The following is a 20478-nucleotide window of genomic DNA, read 5'->3' as shown; positions in this document are numbered from 1 at the left end:
TTGGGCCCTTTATAACCCAAAATAAATCCAAAAAAAAAAGATTAAAAAACCATTTCTCATTCAATAAAAATTCTTTTAATTTCTTTATTATTATTTTTTGACATTTTAAAATATAAATCAATGTTTTAAAGACACTTTAAAACCTAAAACGCCCTTTATATTATTTAAAACATTTTAAAAACATTTAAAAACATTTTCAGAATATTTAAAAAGCATTTTTAATTATACGCAAGATTTTAACAATTTCTTTAACAATTATATTAATAGCTCTTAATATTTTAAAACATTTTTTTTAAGCATTGAAAAACCTTTAAAAACCTTTAACTTCAAGGAACTTATTGATTTATAAAGTCATGATTACTATTTTAATTTAATGTACATTAAAACACAAAAACCTCAACATAAAGTTACCAAGTTCAATTCTTGGCTATCACCCTGAATGACAAATTCCTTATATCTGGCAATTTCACCTTTCAGGAAAAAAATTTATTTAAAAACCAAACACATTCAGATGAACTAATTGATAATAAAGACGTAACACATTGCACTTTCATTAAAATGATCACAATGCGCATTATTTAAACTTAAAATAATGTATAACATTTTTAGATGAAAATTTTGATTTTTTTTCAAGTTATATGATATATTTACTAAAATTTCCGACATTAAATGTTTATATATTTTGATAATGATTAAAATATGGATATATGATTTAGGATTTATTTATATATTTTGAAGGTTTATTATATTATTTTGAATGTTATGCGGACGTCCCCATAATTTTGTGGTATTGAATATATATTTTTGACATTTCAGTTATATTTTTTTATTTCTAAATATATTTAAATATAAATATTTCACTTCTCTCTGTCTTGCAAAAATGTTGTGCCATGCTGGCAATCCTCCACATGGACTGAGGAGAGAGCAAATTGGACAATGGAGAATGATTAGCTTCAAATCACAATGTCTAATGATCTAGAATTCATTTTGGGCTAAAAGTTTTAGGTTGTCTTTGTTTCTCTCCCCATATCAATCCATGTGTTATGGTCTACAGTTAGAACCCAACTCTGTAAAAAATTCACCCTTGATTTTTTTCTAAACTTTTATTAGAAATATATATGTTGGGTCCATTCTTGAGTCCCGAAAGTGAAGTATTGAATATGCACATTCTGGTAAAGTATTGTGGAGAAAAATTACCACATGGATTATTGGGCGTGTGATGATGAGGTTAGTGTAATCTTTGTCTTTTTATAACTCATGTCTTTGTCTTTTTTCTTAGGTTTTCATCATCTTACGCATTGCCATCAGTTCTGTTGCTCATTCGCACGCATCTGCCTCCATATCTTCCATATCAGGAATAATAAATCCTCATCACTTGCCCATGACACTTTATTATATATCCATATCATCTCCACTGCTAACAATGGTGATATCTCATTCATTTGCTCCACAACATTCACCCCATCACCATCAATTTTCAAGCCAAACTAACAAAGCATCGAGTCAGGATTTTAAGTAGACTGGATTATTATTTATTGCTAGGAAATTAACTTAACATGCCATAATTATTTTATTTTTTGATAAATTACATTAAATAGGAGAATTATTTTTTTCATCACCTTATAATTACTCTGACTTAGTTCCTATACAGTATAAAACCAAAAAATATAAATTAATATTAAGACACACTTATTCAATACTCATTCCTTAGAAATTCATCTTTTACTCTCTACGTGATTTTAAGTATAATTTTAATTATTTTTCTACAAATAAGAGGTCTTAAATGACATCCATTGATCCCAAATTTAGTCCATCACTTTTGCATGCACAATCACCTAGATCCTTAGAGCCATCGGAAGATGAGATATTATACTTTCCCCTCCTGTCCATCAAGTTTCACGAAGAAAAGTCCGAGATTTCCAACTAATAATGATCAAACACATATTGATGTCCTAGATAAGGAAGTTGATGATATCATCGATGAAGAACAAAATGATGTGATAAGTCGCCTAGCTAAAATTGAAGGATATAATAGTATTGGGTTTCCAATTTTGTTAAGAAAAAAGCAAGAGACGATGTACTCAAATATATAAAATATCCAATCTTAAAATTTTCTGTTTATTTCTTATGATTAAAAGTTTGAAGCATTAAAATTACATGATCTTCCACCTAAATTTTGTTGTGTATGATCATCTGATGCCTGAGTATCAATTATTTATGGCCTCAAGCGATTGACTATGATACCTAACTCCTTTGTAATAAGCTGTCAGAGATATGAGATAGAGAATGATGATGGATGCCGAGATGGATGCACTTTTCAAAAAATGGGATCTAATAGATTTTTGCCAATCCTTGTGTGAAGTATAGAGCAGAAGGTACCGTAGAACGATACAATACCCAACTGGTAACCAAGGTGTATGCATAGTCTTTTAAGATGAACATGGGGAAACTTTTTAAAGGTGTCAAAGCTTAATATAATATGAACTCTTATTGTCCTAGCCATTAGTCTAGAATGGACATCATTACATGATGTTAATTATTCACTTTTCCTGGTAAGTTATATGAGGATATATAGATTAATAAATAAACAATCACAGGTACCCAGTGGATATTTTCATAGAGATGCATGGCATTAGGTCTGAAAGTTGAAGGCCTTTTAAGAGCTGAAGTAATCACCCAGGGTACAGTTTAATAATTTAAAGAATTCAAACTTGAGGAAAATTTTGGCTCTATTGGTCTATGCAGATGACATGAATATAAGTGCCTCTATTGGTGCTATCCAAGAGAATCAAATTTATGAAGACTTTGACATTATGAAATTCTAGAGAGTCCCATTTATAGGCCACACCTTAGGTATGAGCTTGCATGAAAGGAAGAGTGTGCCATGGAATTTTCCTTCATTGACATAAGGGCATAGATACAGAGATATACACGGATGTGGATTAGGGGGTCTATGGTGGATAGGAGATCCATTGTATCTACCCTTATTTATTGGGGCATAGATACAGAGATATACACATATGTAGATTATGGGGCTCTATGGTGGATAGGAGATCCATTGTAGGCACCATTAATTATTGGGTGGTGATAACACACATTTTTATAGGTTATTATTATGATATTTCATGCTTATTTGCATTAAATTGATTACATTTGTATGTTATTAAACCAAAAATGATTAAACATATTTTTATTATGCTGTTTTGCATTTTGTGATATTAAGTATTTTTTAGATTTTTCTGAGATTATATTCTCAAATAAAATATTTTTCTGTCACATTTGATTTTTTTATGTATTTCATGACATTTATTTCACGAAGATATGCCATTTATTTTCAGTCAACAATTTGATATATCCTTTTGTATTTTTAGACTTATATTTCATTTTATATGAATAAGTAATGATTTCTGGGGCTAATATTAAATAATGCCACTTGGTGTTTTCTGAATCGTCGACAAGCAATGAATCATTTTTTCCATGGTGATTATGTCACTAATGATTGCCAACAGTGCCATTATGGTATTGTAAATTGTGATGCCATAACAGCGAATGATTGCTAATAGTTTTTATTTTTTCCGTGCTGAGTAGTCATTGTGATGGCGTGGCCCAATCAAAAAAAGGTGTGACTAATTTTGAGATAAATACAGTTTTGGAAATCAAGAGAGAGGAATGAAATAATAATTACCTTTTTCCTTTATATTCCTTTGACTGGTCAGCGATTCTGGCACACACATGTAGTAGCACACAAGCAAAGCCACATCTACATGTGGGAATAACGCGCATATGTGCCACCCACATGTTGGTCTTTTAGTGAAAGCCAAAGTCGAAACTGCAGATATGGCATGCACTAACACACCACCAAGTCACACACATTTTATTTTATTATTATTATTATTCACAATTACCATTATTCCTGTATTTTTTGTCTTTTTCATGTAGGGACACGTGGCATGACATATGATGTTGATGGAGGATGACACGTGAGCATTTGAGCCAATCATTCCCAAATAATGTGAGATAACGACGAAATGACTAAAAGCGACATAGCCACAATGACGAGGACAAGGAAAGAGCATCTTCAGTTCAAATCAAGGAGGAGGGGGGGAATCCTCCAACTTCGATGCTTGATATCCAACGATCAAGAGAGCCAATAGAGCTGAAACTTTGAGGGCAGCTTCGATCCCTCTCTCCTCTGTACATTCATATGGTTATGCATGTAAATTGAGTCCTGGATCTTTTTTAAAAACATCATCAAACTCACTTTCTATTTGAGAGGTTGGTTGAAAGAGAGTGAGGTTTTTGAAGATCCATCAAGTTTTCTTGGTGTCCTGGGTGTTTAAAGAATGCCACCAGAGAAGTGGGGAGGGTGATCTGCATTCGGAAATTACCTTGATCCTGACGGAATGTCAGGATGTGTTGTTAGCTCTTGCCTTACATTGAGAATATTTTTCTACACATCTACTTAGGGATGGTCCTTTCGTGCGACTGGTCCAAAAGTAGTGCGATGTGCGGTCTGGCTCGATTTTCCAGACTGCACATCGGACATTTGCACAGTACTCTGCATGGGCATGTGCAGTGCGAATGTGCGATTTTTTTAGAAAGATTTCAAATGCGGCGACTCCCACTCCCTCTTCCTCTCTCGCACTCTTCTCTCTCTCTCTCTCTTGTTCCTCTCTCTCCATCTTCCTCTCTCATGCTCCTTTCTCTCCATCTCTCGTTCCTTTTCTCTCCTTCCCCTCTCGCGCTCGTCTCTCCCTCTCTCGTTCCTCTCTCCCTCTCTTTCTCTCTTTCAATCACTGTTGTATCTCTCTCTCTCTCTCACTATTATCTCTCATCGTCTTTCTCACTCTCTGTCAATCTTCTCCCTCTCCCTCTCTATTGTTTTTCTCTCTCTTTCTAGCTATTCTCTCTCTCACTCTTTCTCCCTCTCTCTCTCTCTCTCCCCTCCCTCTCTGATTGCGCAATCATATGTGCAAATTTGTGCAATGTGCAAGTGTTTTGCACAAATTCACACCTGTCATCTAACTACCCCTTCATGACCATCTCTACATCCACTAGTTAGATCCATAGAATTTCTTCACCTCCATTCATCATTCATCATCATCATAACACATCTCATACCTCATCCCTATCTTGTCCCTTGCTCTATTTTCCATTTAAATCAGTGTGACGTGTACAAGATTACACCTCCATTCAATGTGCAAGATTAAGACAGTCTTGAATTTACTGGGCTCCATTGCATTCATTATTATGAGAACAAGCTAATGAAAATTAGTTCTTCCATGTTGATGATATACACTATTCTGTGGACCTTTTTAAAGATTTCTCCTCAACCATTATAAATAATGGGAACTAATGCCTCTGAGGCACAGTTCTGGATTCTATAAGCAGTCACTGGTTATTTGCTAAGTTAAATCGATCTTTTGTTTAATATTCAAGTAATTAAATGATGTTGATCTTTCTCCAACAGTTGAATATCACCCATCAGGATTTTTGGATCGCTAGAGTGGAATGTTATGTCTGGGCAAAAAACTTGCTATATTAAAATTCATAAGTTTTCGTCGTATGTTCCACACATCAGGGTTGAGTCATATTGCAAAAGATTATGGGGAAGTTCATTTGAGATTATTTCAAAGCCAAAATAATACATTTCAATTTCCATATGGATACATAATTGAATCGTCGGTTTCAAATTATTATAATAGACATTACTGACACGATTGCCATAATAGCAAATCTCAAATAAATTTCATTCGCTCGTTAGTGTAAACATGAACTCTCACCTTTAAATAAAGGAATACGCAAAATTTCTTAACACCAAGAACATGATGTTCGACAAAGTGAAGGGAGATGGATAAAATATAAGTTCATCGTAGACATCACGATTGAAAGAAATCTAAGGAAAGAAGAGAGTCGATTACTAGTCAAGTGTTTGTGGCTCTGGTGTAGATCTGCTGCGCGGCGTGGGCAGCCACCAGCCTGATCGATCCCCTCGCCATCAAATCCTTGATTGCGCGCCTTGCCAATGATCCGCTAATCTGATATCATCAAGATTCAAATTTTAATCAAATGTCACATCAATATGTCACAACTATCTTCAACCGCTAATCGTGATTAGAATTTCCTCACAAATTAAATAAATTCCTATCCGGATTGAGACAAAAATCCGAATGCATAATTTTACGCGATCAAAAACATGCAGCGTATCAGTAAACCCTCGGAGGCAAGATAAATCCCATCTTAAGCCTGTAATGCGGCAATACGCGGGTGGAATTGTGGATCGAAAATGCAAGGAAATCCGGCAAGCTTGAAGAATTTTCAGAAAATATTTCAAAAAACTGATGGGAAAGAAAAATAATTGATTAATCAATCATTATCTTAAAGATAACATCATAATATGAAGACAAATCCTTTCAAAGAGCTAGATATTAGAAATTCTTCTTGACGTTCTGAAATTGTGAGATTGAAACAAGTTAAATTATACAGGTTTCAAGAACACAGCGGACAGGAAGGCTGATCCCCATATTTGCAAAGTAAGAAAATGAGGATGAACAGTCAGCCTTAATCGCGTTACGAACGAAAATCGTCATATTAAAGTTTGATTATTGATTTTCAACGCCAATGGAGCCGATCAAGGTTCAAACTTTCGCAATAAAGAGTTAACAGAAAGAGTTGCGGAACAAACCCTCAGCCTCTCGGACAGAACAGACGGCGTGATCTGCTTGAACTTGGGAACTTCAGTGAGCATCTTGTCGTAGGTAGCCTGGTCGAACAGCACAGCGTTGTTCACCTTCTCCTTTTGCTTTCCCTTGCTCCACTTCTGAAACCCCAAATCCCATCCAAATTGAGGAACAGAACGGATACGCAACAATCAAATCACAAGAAACGCAAAAACAAGACCTTCTTCTTCTGTTTTCCGCCACCGCCGGACTTGGCCGGCTTGGAAGACGGGGGAGGCGCCTTCTCCTTCTTCGGGGCCTACACAAACCGAACAAGAACATCAATCACAGAAAAATTTAAAAAAACAACATCAAATTACTTCTAAAACATTAGAACATCGGTAATGATCTGAGTACCATGACGACTACGCAAGGGCGATTCCTCAAGAAAATCAAACCCTAGCTCCGAGGAGGCGGCCGCGACTACGCTCGAATACTCAACGAAGAGAAATAAAAAGGGGGCGGCCGCTAGGGTTTTCTACTTTCTCTGCCTTGAGAAAAGGATTAATCCTCGCCGTCAGATCAAGCCAGAACAAGTACGATCCAACAGTCCAGAAGAGTCCACGTTTTTGTAACGGATGACGGAGTAGCCTTCCGTGATAGGGCTTTTCGTTGCGTCTCGACCCGTCCACAACTCCCGGATGACCGTTGTTCGGATCTCCCATAGTCAATCGCAGCCGTCCAATCGGTGGACTCTCCGGAGGAAGTTGGAGGGTAGTTTGGGTATTAAGGAAAAATTAAGGATCTGAGAGACATCCTATCGTCCTCCTCTGAGCTCCGATCGTAGTGATAGAGAGAGAGTAGAGAGAGAAAGAGAGAGAGCGAGTAGAGAGAGAGGTGTTCATGGAAGCGGCGAGGGCGGCGGGCCGGTTCATCATCCGGCGGCTGTCGAGTGGAGGCAAGATCCTGGCCGAGGAGGAGAAAGCTGCGGAAAATGTGTACATCAAGGTCTGTTTCTTCATGTTATCGTCATTCTGAAACATTTCTAGTTTGTTGATTGTCGTTGGGATGGAGTTTGATCATCGATCTCCATCTTTTCTTGCGTGTGCATCTTATTCCTGTTATTTTCGGTTTTTTTTTTATTCTGTGGATTTCAAGCGGAAATTCGGTTTCATCGATGATACCGCGGGGTAATTATTTTGTTCGGTTTTCTTTGAATTATAATTCGAGAGGATGATTCGCTCGTAGTCGCTTGCAGCGGACTGTACGCCTTGATTTTTTCGTTTTTCGTTGTTTTTTACTCGAGTTCTAACACCGAGAGGTCTGAGGCTTGGAAAAATACTTGCATCCTTCTGGCGATTTGATTAGGTAAACAAGATATCAGTTTACACCATTTCAAATTTTAAAACTGAATGCTGTTATCGATCGTGATTTTTGTTCCACTCTAGATTGGGACCGTCTGATAAAGAGTATCCCAGCTTTAGTAATAATAGTGGGACTATTAAATGTTGCATACCTACATGAAAAAAAACTCCTGATCCTGTTTGATGAAAATAAGTATTATTCACGATAGATTAGAATATTTTAACGTAATCATTTATAAGAATTAAAGTTGCTTATCTGCTACAGGTCTGGAACAAGAATTAAACTTTTCATGTGATGAAAAGCTGGTTGCTAAAAAACTGGTCTATTCTTGATATTTATATAGTTTGTGACTCAACGGGCCAAACAGGGCTATAATTTGCTGGGACATTGAGAATTGAATGAGAAAGATGACATTTGATTTTAAACTTTTCCCCTCTTTGTTTTCAAATTCTCTTCCAAACTAGTGATGCTCAGTCTAACGTGTTTCATTCTCTCGCAGAAAGTGGAACAAGAGAAGCTAGAAAAGCTGGCTCGCAAGGTATGGCTTTATGTTTTATTCGCTTCTAGACCATAAAAGAACGTAACAAAGTAAAGAATGTTATGTAATAAAAAAGAAAAAAAACAAAGAACATTAAAAAATTATTTGGTCAATCACTAAAAATCAAATCGAGCTAAGAAAACAGTTTCATTGCTACATTCACAAACGAAGTGCTCTAGTATCCTTTTCAACGTTTCTTGCGCTGAAATACTCCAGAATAGAGTTCCAATGAGAGCCATTGTTTCATTTTATTTTTATGCATCCATTTAATAAATATGGAATAACATAATGCGCCTGGTTCTAAAAATAGAGTTCCAATGAGAGCTCCAGAATAGAGTTCCAATGAGAGCCATTGTTTCATTTTATTTTTATGCATCCATTTAATAAATATGGAATAACATAATGCGCCTGGTTCTAAAGATAGAGTTCCAATGAGAGTCATTGTTTCATATTATTTTTCTGCATCCATTTAATAAATATGGAATAACATAATGCCCCTGGTTCTAAAAATAGTTAGAAAAATGGTACAAGGTTCCTTTCTTCATAGAGGTGTTGATTTTCTCAGGGCGTCAAGATAGAAGGTCCAGCCGCGTTGACGGAGACGGTGACATCAGCAGCCGCCGATGCCTCTGCCGGCGTGACGGCACCGCCCACGGCCGACCCTCGCATTTCCTCTGACAAGAACAGAAACTATGCCGTGCTCGCCGGCACGGTCACTGCGCTTGCCGGATATGGATGGTGGTATTTGGGCACCAAAGACAAGAAAACAGTGGAGGCCCATGACTAGAGAAAGAGTGACAAAGGTGCCAAACTACTTCATGTTCCTTTCTTTCTCAAAATGCAGGATTCAATGCCCATGGATTCCCTCTTGCATGGATTTTAACAGAAACTTTCTTCATCACTGTTCATTCTAAATATAACAGCAAGAGAAGGTCACTGAAATGGCTATTTATCGGAGCTTTTGTATTCTATTGAGCATTCTTGCATAGTTTTAAGAGATTTATTCAATTCTTGAATGAAATTTGAAGTAACTGAAATAATCCATAAAACAGTAGACGGCTGGATTTCCTTTATTTCCAGAACCTATAATTCCATTCAAATTAAATAGCTTGGACAAATTTCGATGCCACTTGCATGGATTGGAACAGAAAATTCCTCCATTTCAGTTCAACTCCAGATGAGATTTAAGAAACCAATGGGTGGAGTTTCACAGTAACTGACCTCATGAAAGAAGTAGAGGCAGGCAGAAAACAAAATAATCTGTCATGTTCTTCAGTTCTTTGCCCCAAACCCACGAGGACCGGGCCTCGAAGCGCTCGAATCGGCGAATTGCTTCCTGGACTCTGATCTCCTCAGTCTTCTTGCAGTCCCAGGCGGTGCCTGATGGGTTCGACAAATTGATCACAATTAGATCTCTTTATCAATCAGAGAACTAGAATCAAGCGAGAGATGGGTAGAGAGAGAGAGAGATATAGAGAGAGAATGAGAAGGGTCAAACCTTCTGTTCTGTCTTGAGGGCTTCTTCTAGATTGTTCAAGGTGGGGATGGCGCCGCCTTCCATGGCGCCCATCAAGTTCTTCATTCGGACCCGCATTTGGAACAGCTGGGCCACGAGTTGGGTGACCTGCAGGGTCAACGGTGGTCAGACTCGGTCACCGTTGACTTTATTTTTTCGATTTTTTCTCTATTTACCTGCTTCTCGTTTTTCCCAGAAACTGTAGCAACTCTTTTCCGTCTAGCTGGTGATTCTGCCAATAGCTCAGGCTTCTCTCTCTCCTCTTTCGGACAAGATGAATTATCATTATACGCAATGCTCTGTTAAAATGGAATAAACATTGAAGGAGAATAACCCAAACCTGGAGTCATCGCGTCGATCATGACTTCCATTTCCCTCAGGTTTCTCTCAGCCTCGCGGATTTGAGACGGCGTCACCTGCAAGTAGCACCGAGGAAATATTTAGTTTATTTTAATTTTTTGAAAGAAATTAAGGAAGATCACCCGAATTGGTGACCCTCCTGATGCTATGAATAGATATGATCGTTAAGTACACGTAAGGTCTATAGGGCTGCTGCTCCCTGTGGATTCAGCCCTTTAAACCATGCAGAAAGGAATATATTAAAGTTTGGGGCAAGCTTTGGTTAGGCTTAAACATAGTATCAAATGAAAAAGAAAAAGAAAGTTGAAGAAAGACTTGGGCAGATGGAATATCAATCACCTTTCCCATTCCAGGAATCATTCCAATCACACGGCTCATGGAACCCATTTGAGCAACGGCACGTGTTTGCTTCAAGAAGTCATTGAAGTCGAATTTTGCACTCATTATCTTCTTTTGCAGATCTTCAGCTTCCTCTTGTTTCATCTGACAGCATAAGATGAACAATTCGTCAGCAATCTGCAACAATAATTTGAGATCTCTCTAACTTCCTCTCTCTTTATTTATCAATCGATATATTTATTGACATCCATTCACCCATCTATCTGTTTTTACACCTATCCATCTAATTAAACTATCTCTTCTATCCTATCTCTTTTTATATCCATCCATCTCTTTCTTTAAATCCATCCATGCATCCATACATCCATTGATCCATTTTTTCTTTTGAGGAACCCATCCATCTATTCATCTATCTATTCGTCTATCCATTAATCTGCCAAATTATTTACATCCATTCGTCTTTCGAGAACATTTCTTTTTGTCTTCATCTATCTATTTATTTATATCTACCCGTCCATCGATCTATCTCACTGAATCTCCCACTCTCTATTGCATATGAAAAGATGGCAGACACTTACCACTTCTTGGGCTTTCTCAACGAATGTAAGAACATCACCCATCCCCAGAATCCGCCCAGCCATGCGATCAGGGTAAAATGGCTCGAGATCTTCCACGCGTTCTCCTCGGCCCACAAGCTTAATCGGCTTACCGGAAACCTACCAGAGTAAAAAACATTACTAGAAAATGCAGGGATTAATGCATGATGATGGCATTTCATGATCATAATTCGGTATTTCTATGTATGTTTCAAAGAAGAAATTGGATTGGTATAATTCATGATTAAGTTTATATGCATCATAAAGTAGTCCAAATTCTTGGAAGAACCAAGGTTCCAGATTTGATATGGGACGATATATCCTCTCTTTATTCATTCCCATCCAATAAATTTTTCTTTCTTTTATTGGATTTTTTTGATGAATCGTGAGAGGATAAATATCTTTCTTGTAAATTTACTTATAATCATGAGTTCCAGCTTAGTCAGCAGCAATATTATACCTCTTTGATGCTTAGAGCCGCCCCACCTCTGGAATCACCATCGAGTTTGGTCAATATCGCACCCGTAATCCCGATTTCGAGGTTGAATGTTGTAACCAAAGCTGAATGAATAATAATTAGAAGCATATTAGAAGGTAAAATTAACTGAACGAATGGTGCAACTTTTTATCTGCGGACTACTATGAGTTCGAAGCTATAAATTTCATTAGAGATGGTTAAAACTTTTAATGTACGACCTGCAGCTTCTTGACCAGTCATCGCATCAACCACAAGCAAAACTTCCGTAGGGTTCAGTGCCTTTTTCGTTTCCTTCAGCTCATCCATCATAGCTTTGTCAATCTGCAAACGAGTTCAAGATACAGTGAGCAAATACTCTTTCTTTAAGAAAGGCAGATTAGTTAAGTTGTTGTTCATGGATCAAAAAAGATCCTGAAGATAATTATTATATCAATTCCCGCTAATTAATTTATCAATGTTTGGATTGGCTGAGACTGGAAAGGTCACCGATTCGTGGGGTGATACAGCAAAGCGGGGGATAATTGCATTCAGTCTTTTCTTTAAGATGAATATCATCTTTCAATTCATAACTCTTACAAAACCAAAAACCAAATTTTTTTTTTTTTTGAAAGAACCAAAAACCAAAATATTAGGGCCTACAGCTTTAGAACAGCTGAACAAGTAAAGTTGCAACTTGATTCTGGACATAGAAAATTTGGAGATGTTGATCATCCTGTTCAAAGCGAGTAATGTAGTGCCCAGTTTGCTATCAAAAGAATCTGGTTTCTTTTTCCTCTCTAGCATCTTTCTGCTGCTTAGAAAGAAGATATTGAAAGGCCTCCCAGTGCGTTTACCTTCGCGTGAAAACTGAAGTTTTTGAGTGAGGATTATTAAAGAAGGATCACCCAAGATCCTAAAGTTCTATTTCATCATCATCGTCAGTTTTTGGTATGAGCTGAACGATGGAATGATGACAAGGTGATGACTAGATAACGAACAGACGATGATAACCCTAATGATCAGTGATCTGGACACTGAAATCTTAGACAGATTATCACATCAGAACGAAAAAAAGGTCAGATTAAGAAAACCCAAGAATTAAAAAATAAAATTGACGAATGGAATCGAAGTTATCAGGGAAACCTGAAGTCTTCCGGCAGTATCTACAATGACCACATCTTTCCTTGTTTTCTTGGCCTCTTCAAGTCCTTGTTTTGCAATCAAGGCCGGGTTTATGTCACTTCCTGGGGCATAAACCGGGACGCCTACCTGTTGGGTGCCAAAATCAAGTATCAGCAGAAAACTCTAATGAAGCATGTTTCATGAAGAAAACTATAATCTCATCTGGACACATTAGAAGAAAAAAGTTATAAGTGATTGCCCTTCATGTTTAGCTCAGAAAATCATAACCCATCAAGCTAAATAAGAAGAAAAGACGCTCCATGGCTCTTCAAAGATTGAGTTTGGGTGAGGAACCTTGGTGGAAAACCATTAAAAAGGTATAAGCCAGCATTTTCTCAAAGATGATTTTCTTCTAGAATGGTTGTGATATTATATGCTTAAATTCTTCGACAGAACAAAAAATTCGCACAAAAGAACCGCAAACGGCCTTGTTCTTTGTTCTGTTCTTTTTTTGTAAAAAAACGAACAAAATTTGCACATTCGAACAAAGTTAGAACAAAATTCGCACAAAGCGAACAATAGAACTGCACACGGGTCTGTGCGATGATCTGTTCGAATTTGATATTGTTCTGTTCGGAAAACCGAACAGAATGAACAATTCGCACAAAAAGAACCGAACAACCATGTCTACGGACAGCTATATCATTTTAACAGCTGAGGAATCCCTATTTTAACTTAAAATAGGGATCCCTTGGGGTGGGCTCCCAAATGTGAGAGATAGGGAACCAAAAATTTCAATAATACTTCTCTGCTCCCCTCCAACAAGGAAGGCTACATCTCTTCAAAGGGAAAGCCAACCTTAAAAAACCTACAAAAATACCCCCTAGTAGCTGAAAAGACGAAAATAACCCTAGACAAGACGGGGATTGTAAGTAGGAATACCTGTTCACCCAAAATCTTAAGCTGATCAATGGCAGCTGGTCTGTAAACATCAGCGGCAACCATCATGCAACTCTTCCCCTGAATTCTGTGTTGCACAGGTTAGTATTGGTAGAAAAGAATTGTCATAGAGATCATAAAAAATTTAATTTCTTCGGTTGCGACACCACCAGCTTCTTAAGGTAGAACGCAAGCTTTGCACAAACGGTCGTCTTCCCAACTCCTTGAAGCCCAGCCAATAGAATCACCGTGGGGCCGGTCTTTGAAAACACTAGGTCAGATACATCGCCACCCATAAGTTGAACAAGCTCATCGTGCACCACCTATAAAATGAGTTCAACAAAAATCATAGAAACAAAATCAAACTTTTTTATCCACCAATCTTTTCAGAAATCAATCAAAAGCTATAGACCAAAATCACACGTTCTGTATGCATTTGGGCTCACATGTTATGTAAGGATGATGATAAGTTGATTAATTTTCTGATGTTATTGTTTTTGGTATATGCTTATTGATATGGTCATGCTAAGCAACTGATATCCGTTATCCAGTACAGTACTGATATACGTTATCATTATCGGTGGCATTTCAATAATGGATAACGGATGTCGATAGTCAATCCTTAATGTAAGTCCCAAGATTCTACTCATCATCGCTGTGTAGATTAAAATGATATAAATTTCTAGTCAGGTTTCCTGAAAGAGGAAGCAGAAAAAATCAAATTTAATATCAGATTCTATCTCGTTCATCATTCAAGTTTGCGAGTACCCAGAATTCTGATGATAATTTCACAGTAGCGAGATTAAAGCGTTTGACCCACCTTGACCAGCTGCTGATCGGGTTGTACTCCTTTAATCAGGTCGACACCAACAGCTTGCTCGGTGACTGACTGAACAAATCTCCGAACAACAGGTAGACTTACCTGGAGAGAAGAGAGTTAATCAGGAATCTGGAGAGGGTCCGAGCAAAAAATCATCAAAATTATTACTAAAAACTCACATCAGCCTCGAGGAGAGCTCTTCTGATATCACGCATGGGCTCAGCTATGTTCTCCTTGGTCAAAACATCTGAAAAACCATACATAAGAAGTATAAAACGAAGAAGAAAACAGTAGAACAACGATTGCCGATTGAAAATGTTTGATTGATGAGAAAAATCTTACCTACGCCCCTAAGCTTGGTCCAAGCAGCTTCAAGGCCGCCTGTAAGCTGCCCAAACATCTCCGCCCTCAAGCTAAGCCCATTCCTTTTCCCATTACCAGCGTTCTTGGACTTGGATTGCACCCAGCCCCACGTCGTCCTCTGAACCAAAAAATTCACAAATTATCAACAGAACCAACAGATTCCTAAAGAAGACGACAGAAATTACTCCTAAATAAGTAAAAACGATCATTGATGCAGACTAACCGAGAACTGATTCCCCAAGGAAACAGAAGAACCGAATTGGAGCTTGGAGCCGGAAAACCTTGCAGCGCAAGCGTTTCTTCGATCTCCAAAGCTTCCTGAAGAAAGGAGATGATTCCTTCGAGAGGAAGAGGCGGCCGAGACGGAGGACGAGACGAGAATCGCCTCCATCGCGATGGCTTGAGCGATCGAACTGGAGGAGATTGAAGAACTGAGCGAGACTGAAGAACAACAAATACGAATTGAGAGATAAGGTGAAAAAAAGACGATAAAACCTTTCTGCCACGTCATCCCCGGTCCACGACGAACTGGTTCGAGCCGGCCGGATCTTTATCTAGAATTTGAACTGGTCCGGTTAACTGTCCTTGACGGATGACGGTCTATAATCCGTCCAACCGTCGTGGACTGGAGGAGATTGAAGAACAACAAATACGAATTGAGAGATAAGGTGAAAAAAAGACGATAAAACCTTTCTGCCACGTCATCCCCGGTCAGCGACGAACCGGTTCGAGCCGGCCGGTTCTTTATCTAGAATTTGAACCGGTCCGGTTTACTGTCCTTGACGGAGTATGGTTGATAACACCCTAAATTCAGTCTTTATTTCATGCTATTAGCACAATTTTATGCAGTTAAAGAGCTTAAAATAGGGTTGTTATCATCGATTTACATGAAAGTACTGTTTTCAAGTGATTTCTGATTTTTTCCTAATTTTCTGTTAATTCTATGAATTTTAAGGGACTTATTTGAGCTTGAAATAATTACTTTTGAATGAAAACGGCAAGTTTAATATTTAATTTCGAGATTTATCAGTACGGGGATGAATCAGGAAATTTTCTAGAATTTTCTAGGACTTTTTAGGATTTTTTAGGATTTTTCTGAGATTTATTTGAAGAAGAAATGTATTTTTTTAAAGAAAAAAGATATATTTATAAGAAAAAAAGAGTATTCACATTATTTTCAAACTTTGAAGGGCCTTTATGTAAAGTTTCGTTGCAATGATACCCTCAAAACAGCTCTCGGTCGTGGTTGCAGGCGTAAAGATATGATTTAAAATGTTATAGGGTTTTATTGCAATTATTTAATATTTTTTAACGTTTTTAGGAGAAACCAGATAAGAGAGAGTGCGCAAGGGGTATATACACAATTACTTTTGGGCGGCATCCAGCAGCAATTCCAGGCTTTTTAAGGACTTTTCTGCAAAAAAGAGAGTTCAAAATGCGCCAGCCAATGAGAGAGCGACACGTCATGACGTGTTAAAAAAAGAAATGAATAAATAAATCAATTTAAATCCAATGGATTAAATTGGTTTAAAATTCATTTATTAATAACTTTTGATCCTGATGTCTGATTGAGATGATTTTTTATGGATCTGTTCGTCTTGATCCCCTCTTTCTATCGTACGGTTGGATCATTCAGATCCAGCCTACATTGATAGATAAACTTTAATTACTAAGCGGGGGTAAAATAATGATTTTTACCATGTAACCTAAGTATAAAAGCTAAATTTTGAGAGGGGGAGCTCATTCTTGATGGTGTTCTATCACAACTGCAAGACAGAGAGAAGCTCCAGCTTGGATCAACCGATTTGGTACTTTTTCCTTCATTGTATTTGATTTTTTTACTGTATTTTGGATGTTGTTAGTTAAATCTCGTAATCGTTCTTCTTAATTTTTTTCTGAACTTCTAAATCGCTTGGCTTGAGCAGCATGTACAAGCCCTGACTAGGATTGAGAGGATAAATTTAGAGATTTACCTGGCTATTCAAGTGCATTTCAAGAAAACTATAAAAAAAACATAAAAAGGGTTAACTTTCTTGGAGATTGAATTTCCCATTCCATTATTCAATCGAGTAGTTGTTCCTGAATTATCAAATCTACAGAATCAACCAAAACACATCTAAATATTCTTCTTAATCTCTCTAATTGACTTCTTTGATCCTTTCAATTGTATCGATTAATTCAATTTAGAGCCCTTATTTCTTCTACTTCTCTCATCTATTCTACCCCCCATTTCCAAATTTCTCATCTAATTAGGGTGATTTAATCTCTGTTGAAGATTAAATTAACCCCAATTAGGTTCAAATTATTCAAGAAGAATATCAATTAGAATCCTTACTAGCTTCCCTTGGACGACACTCGTACTTATCACTACACATCTTAAGTAGAGTTTTTATAAATTTTATTGTATAAGCTAAAATTGGCATCGACAAGGGTTTAAAATTGCATAAAATTTACCCCTATTTGTGGCTTATAAATTGTCTATAATCCGTCCAACCGTTGTAGACTGGAGGAGATTGAAGAACAACAAATACGAATTGAGAGATAAGGTGAAAAAAGACGATAAAAACCTTTCTGCCATGTCATCCCCAGTCCACGACGAACCGGTTCGAGCCGGCTGATTCTTTATCTAGAATTCGAACCGATCCGGTCTACTGTCCTTGACAGAGGATGGTCTATAATCTGTCCAACCGTTGTGGACTGGAGGAGATAGAATAACAACAAATACGAATTGAGAGATAAGGTGAAAAAAAAGACAATAAAAACCTTTCTGCCATGTCATCCCCAGTCCACGACGAACCGGTTCGAGCTGGCCGTTTCTTTATCTAGAATTGAACTGGTCCAGTTTACTATCCTTGACGGATTACGGTCTATAATCCGTCCTGCTGTCGTGAGGTCTGACTGTTTCGCCATCGCGATCTGATCGTCCCTCAGAGAGAAACAGAACCCGTGACTAAGGAAAGACGCGGTCCGGTCTCAGTCCAGTTTTACTAAAAAGCTGAACCTAGACCGTAAGTTCAGCCCGGTCTCGATCCAGTACAGTTATGTTGACTAGTCAATGTGAAAGTCAATGTCAGGTTTACTTGGTCGTCTCAATGCATCTAATTAGATTTCAACTGAATGTCACATCAGGTCGCAAGTAATGTTTGATAATGAGAGAAAAAGAGTGAGAGGAATATAATTAGCGAGTGAACGAGTGCAAGAATGAGAGAGGGAGAGAGGGAGAGAGTTAGAGGATGAGAGAATGAGAGAGAAAAAGAGTGAGAATGGGGGAGAGTGAGAGAATGAGAGAGGGAGAGAGTAAGAGAATGAGAGAGCGAAGAGTGTGAGAATGAGAGGGAGAGAATGTGAGAATAAGAGAGTGAAAGAGTGAAAGAGTTGAGAACGAGAGAGTGAGAGAATGAGGGAGTGAAAGAGTGAGAGAATGAGAGAAGGAGAGAGTGTGAGAATGAGAGTTGGAGGGTGAGAGTGAGAGGGAGAGGGAGATAATGAGAGAGGGAGAGAGTGTGAGAATGAGAGTTGGAGGGTGAGAGTGAGAGGGAGATAATGAGAGAGTGAAAGAGGGAATGAAGGAGAGCGTGGGAGAAAGAGAGAGGGAGAGATTGTGTGAATGAGAGTTGGAGGGTGAGAGTGAGAGGGTGATAATGAGAGAGTGAAAGAGGGAATGAAGGAGAGCGTGGGAGAAAGAGAGAGGGAGAGTTAGAGGGAGAGAGTGTGTGTGAGTGAGAATGAGAGAGGAAGAGTGAGACTGAGATAGTGCAAGACAGAGAGAATACATGAGGGAGAAAGGGAGAAAGTGAGACAGTGAGAGGGAGGGAGTGTGGGAGAAAGTGAAACTGTGAGAGAGAGGGAGTGTGGAAGAAAGAGAGGGGAGAGGGAGACTGAGATCGTGCAAGACTAAGAAAATACAAGAGGGAGAGAGGGAGATAGGGAAAGAGCGAGAGCAGGGGAGCACGAGAGAGAGAGGGAGAGAGTGAGAGCAGGGGAGCACGTGAGAGAGAGAGAGAGGGAGAGAGTGAGAGCAGGGGAGCACGTGAGAGAGAGAGAGGGAGAGAGCGAGAGCAGTAGAGAGGATGCGAGAGAGAGAGGGAGAGGGAGAGATTGAGAGTGGGAAAGCTGGAGAGAGGGCAAGAGAGAGGGAGAGACTGAGAAAGGCATAGCAGGAGAAAGTGATATATATTTAAAATTAAGGTAAAATTACATCGTTGTGAATTTGAGTTTAATCAGTAATGATTATAAATCTTTACTCATGAATAATTTATCTAGATAGCGATGAGCAAGGGTCGTCTCCACATGAATGGATCTAAAGAAAAAATCTCTCTCTATTGAATGAATTTGAGATGACGAGAAGGGATATGTATAGCGTAAAAGGTAGTGATCAGATTTTGGGATTACTCCTATTTGAGAAGAGTGAGATGAGAAATGCACAAGCAGTGATCATGATCGAGCGAGTGAAAACAATAGAGAAGGATGAAGAGAAAGTCACAAAAAGTGATTATACAAAATGATAATGATAAGGACTATCTCATTTAGGATTTTATAATTCAGGGTTTAATAAAATATAAGAGAGTGTGAAGGTGAGACGGGATGAAGATCATGGTCCGGTACATGGTGATGAAGGTAGTGAAATGGGGAGTAGAGTGATGAGTGCAAAAGGGGAAAAATAGTGGTTTCGGTTTTCATAGATGAATGGAGACTGATACACATGACGAGATCATGATGACATAGGTGACACGTGAGGTGGATGGTAGAAGCTGATAGATATTGATGATTTTGGATGAGGATGGATGTTGATGATGGATAAGAGTGATAGATGTTCTACCTAAATGTGTTGAAGAATGAAAATTTGTAACGCAAGAGGCTAACCTTAGATCCATATGTTCATCTGGGATGAAGGCATCTTCCTAATGCAGATCAGCCTCCCCACTTCTTTGTTAATCCTCTCCAAGCACTCAGAACACCAAGAGCACATTTGATGGACCTATAAAACTTCACTTTGTTTCAACATGACTATTTAGGTGATAGTGAGCTTAAATCTATTGTTTAGACAGATTGTGAGCTCAATATAAATCCAACTGTAAGGATGGATAGAGGATACAAAGACAAAGATACTCTTAAATTTTCAGCTCAATCAGAATTCTGGATCATCAAATATCGAGCCTAGAAGTTGGATGATTCCTAGTCGTTGATTTAATCAAAAGATTTCTCTCCTCATCCCCGTCAGTGCCGTCATGTCGTTCTGTTAGGGTTTTGTCTCATCGTGACATTTAATGTTATGATTGGCTCAGATTCATCCTCTTCATGAGTCGCATTCCCTTTGTGCCATGAGTCTCATTTTGGAAAAAAGAAAAATAGAAGGAATAACAATATTTCAAATAATAATATTTAAATATAAGAGGACGTGTGC

The 20478-nt window shown here is 38.1% G+C and overlaps 3 protein-coding genes across 3 annotated transcripts; 1 reads left to right on the top strand and 2 right to left on the bottom strand.

Annotated features, from left to right (window-relative positions):
* Positions 1 to 5784: 5784 nt before the first annotated feature.
* LOC144705929 (small ribosomal subunit protein eS25w-like) lies at positions 5785 to 7223 on the bottom strand. Its single transcript, XM_078578796.1, has 4 exons — positions 7077 to 7223; positions 6901 to 6978; positions 6686 to 6820; positions 5785 to 6038 (listed from the first exon to the last, which is right to left on the bottom strand). Exons 1-4 carry the CDS (start codon positions 7077 to 7079, stop codon positions 5925 to 5927), a joined length of 330 nt encoding a protein of 109 aa, XP_078434922.1. The 5' UTR covers positions 7080 to 7223; the 3' UTR covers positions 5785 to 5924.
* Positions 7224 to 7485: 262 nt separating this feature from the next.
* Positions 7486 to 9531, top strand: LOC144705928 (uncharacterized protein At2g27730, mitochondrial-like). Its single transcript, XM_078578795.1, has 3 exons — positions 7486 to 7667; positions 8524 to 8562; positions 9128 to 9531. Exons 1-3 carry the CDS (start codon positions 7563 to 7565, stop codon positions 9347 to 9349), a joined length of 366 nt encoding a protein of 121 aa, XP_078434921.1. The 5' UTR covers positions 7486 to 7562; the 3' UTR covers positions 9350 to 9531.
* Positions 9532 to 9699: 168 nt separating this feature from the next.
* On the bottom strand, positions 9700 to 15523 carry CPSRP54 (chloroplast signal recognition particle 54 kDa subunit). The gene is made up of 15 exons (XM_078578794.1): positions 15298 to 15523; positions 15054 to 15192; positions 14891 to 14958; positions 14712 to 14813; positions 14062 to 14214; positions 13895 to 13972; positions 12974 to 13099; positions 12070 to 12172; positions 11834 to 11934; positions 11356 to 11493; positions 10778 to 10921; positions 10419 to 10494; positions 10255 to 10340; positions 10061 to 10186; positions 9700 to 9942 (listed from the first exon to the last, which is right to left on the bottom strand). Exons 1-15 carry the CDS (start codon positions 15463 to 15465, stop codon positions 9835 to 9837), a joined length of 1716 nt encoding a protein of 571 aa, XP_078434920.1. The 5' UTR covers positions 15466 to 15523; the 3' UTR covers positions 9700 to 9834.
* Between the last annotated feature and the right edge of the window lie 4955 nt (positions 15524 to 20478).

Source organism: Wolffia australiana, chromosome 7, assembly GCF_029677425.1.
Source record: "Wolffia australiana isolate 7733 chromosome 7, ASM2967742v1".
Lineage (NCBI taxonomy): Eukaryota > Viridiplantae > Streptophyta > Magnoliopsida > Alismatales > Araceae > Wolffia > Wolffia australiana.
The sequence above is the reverse complement of the archived record's forward strand: the minus strand, read 5'-3'. Positions and strand labels throughout refer to the sequence as shown.

Coding starts and splice junctions, on each gene's coding strand:
- CPSRP54 (XM_078578794.1), bottom strand. CDS start 15,465: ATGGAGGCGATTCTCGTCTCGTCCTCCGTCTCGGCCGCCTCTTCCTCT. Junction 15,193..15,297: donor CCTTGGGGAATCAGTTCTCG/GTTAGTCTGCAT, acceptor TTTTTGGTTCAG/AGGACGACGTGGGGCTGGGT. Junction 14,814..14,890: donor GAGCTCTCCTCGAGGCTGAT/GTGAGTTTTTAG, acceptor TCTTCTCTCCAG/GTAAGTCTACCTGTTGTTCG.
- LOC144705928 (XM_078578795.1), top strand. CDS start 7,563: ATGGAAGCGGCGAGGGCGGCGGGCCGGTTCATCATCCGGCGGCTGTCG. Junction 7,668..8,523: donor CGGAAAATGTGTACATCAAG/GTCTGTTTCTTC, acceptor ATTCTCTCGCAG/AAAGTGGAACAAGAGAAGCT. Junction 8,563..9,127: donor TAGAAAAGCTGGCTCGCAAG/GTATGGCTTTAT, acceptor TGATTTTCTCAG/GGCGTCAAGATAGAAGGTCC.
- LOC144705929 (XM_078578796.1), bottom strand. Junction 6,821..6,900: donor GCGGAAAACAGAAGAAGAAG/GTCTTGTTTTTG, acceptor TTGGGGTTTCAG/AAGTGGAGCAAGGGAAAGCA. Junction 6,039..6,685: donor TTCTGTCCGAGAGGCTGAGG/GTTTGTTCCGCA, acceptor TGATGATATCAG/ATTAGCGGATCATTGGCAAG.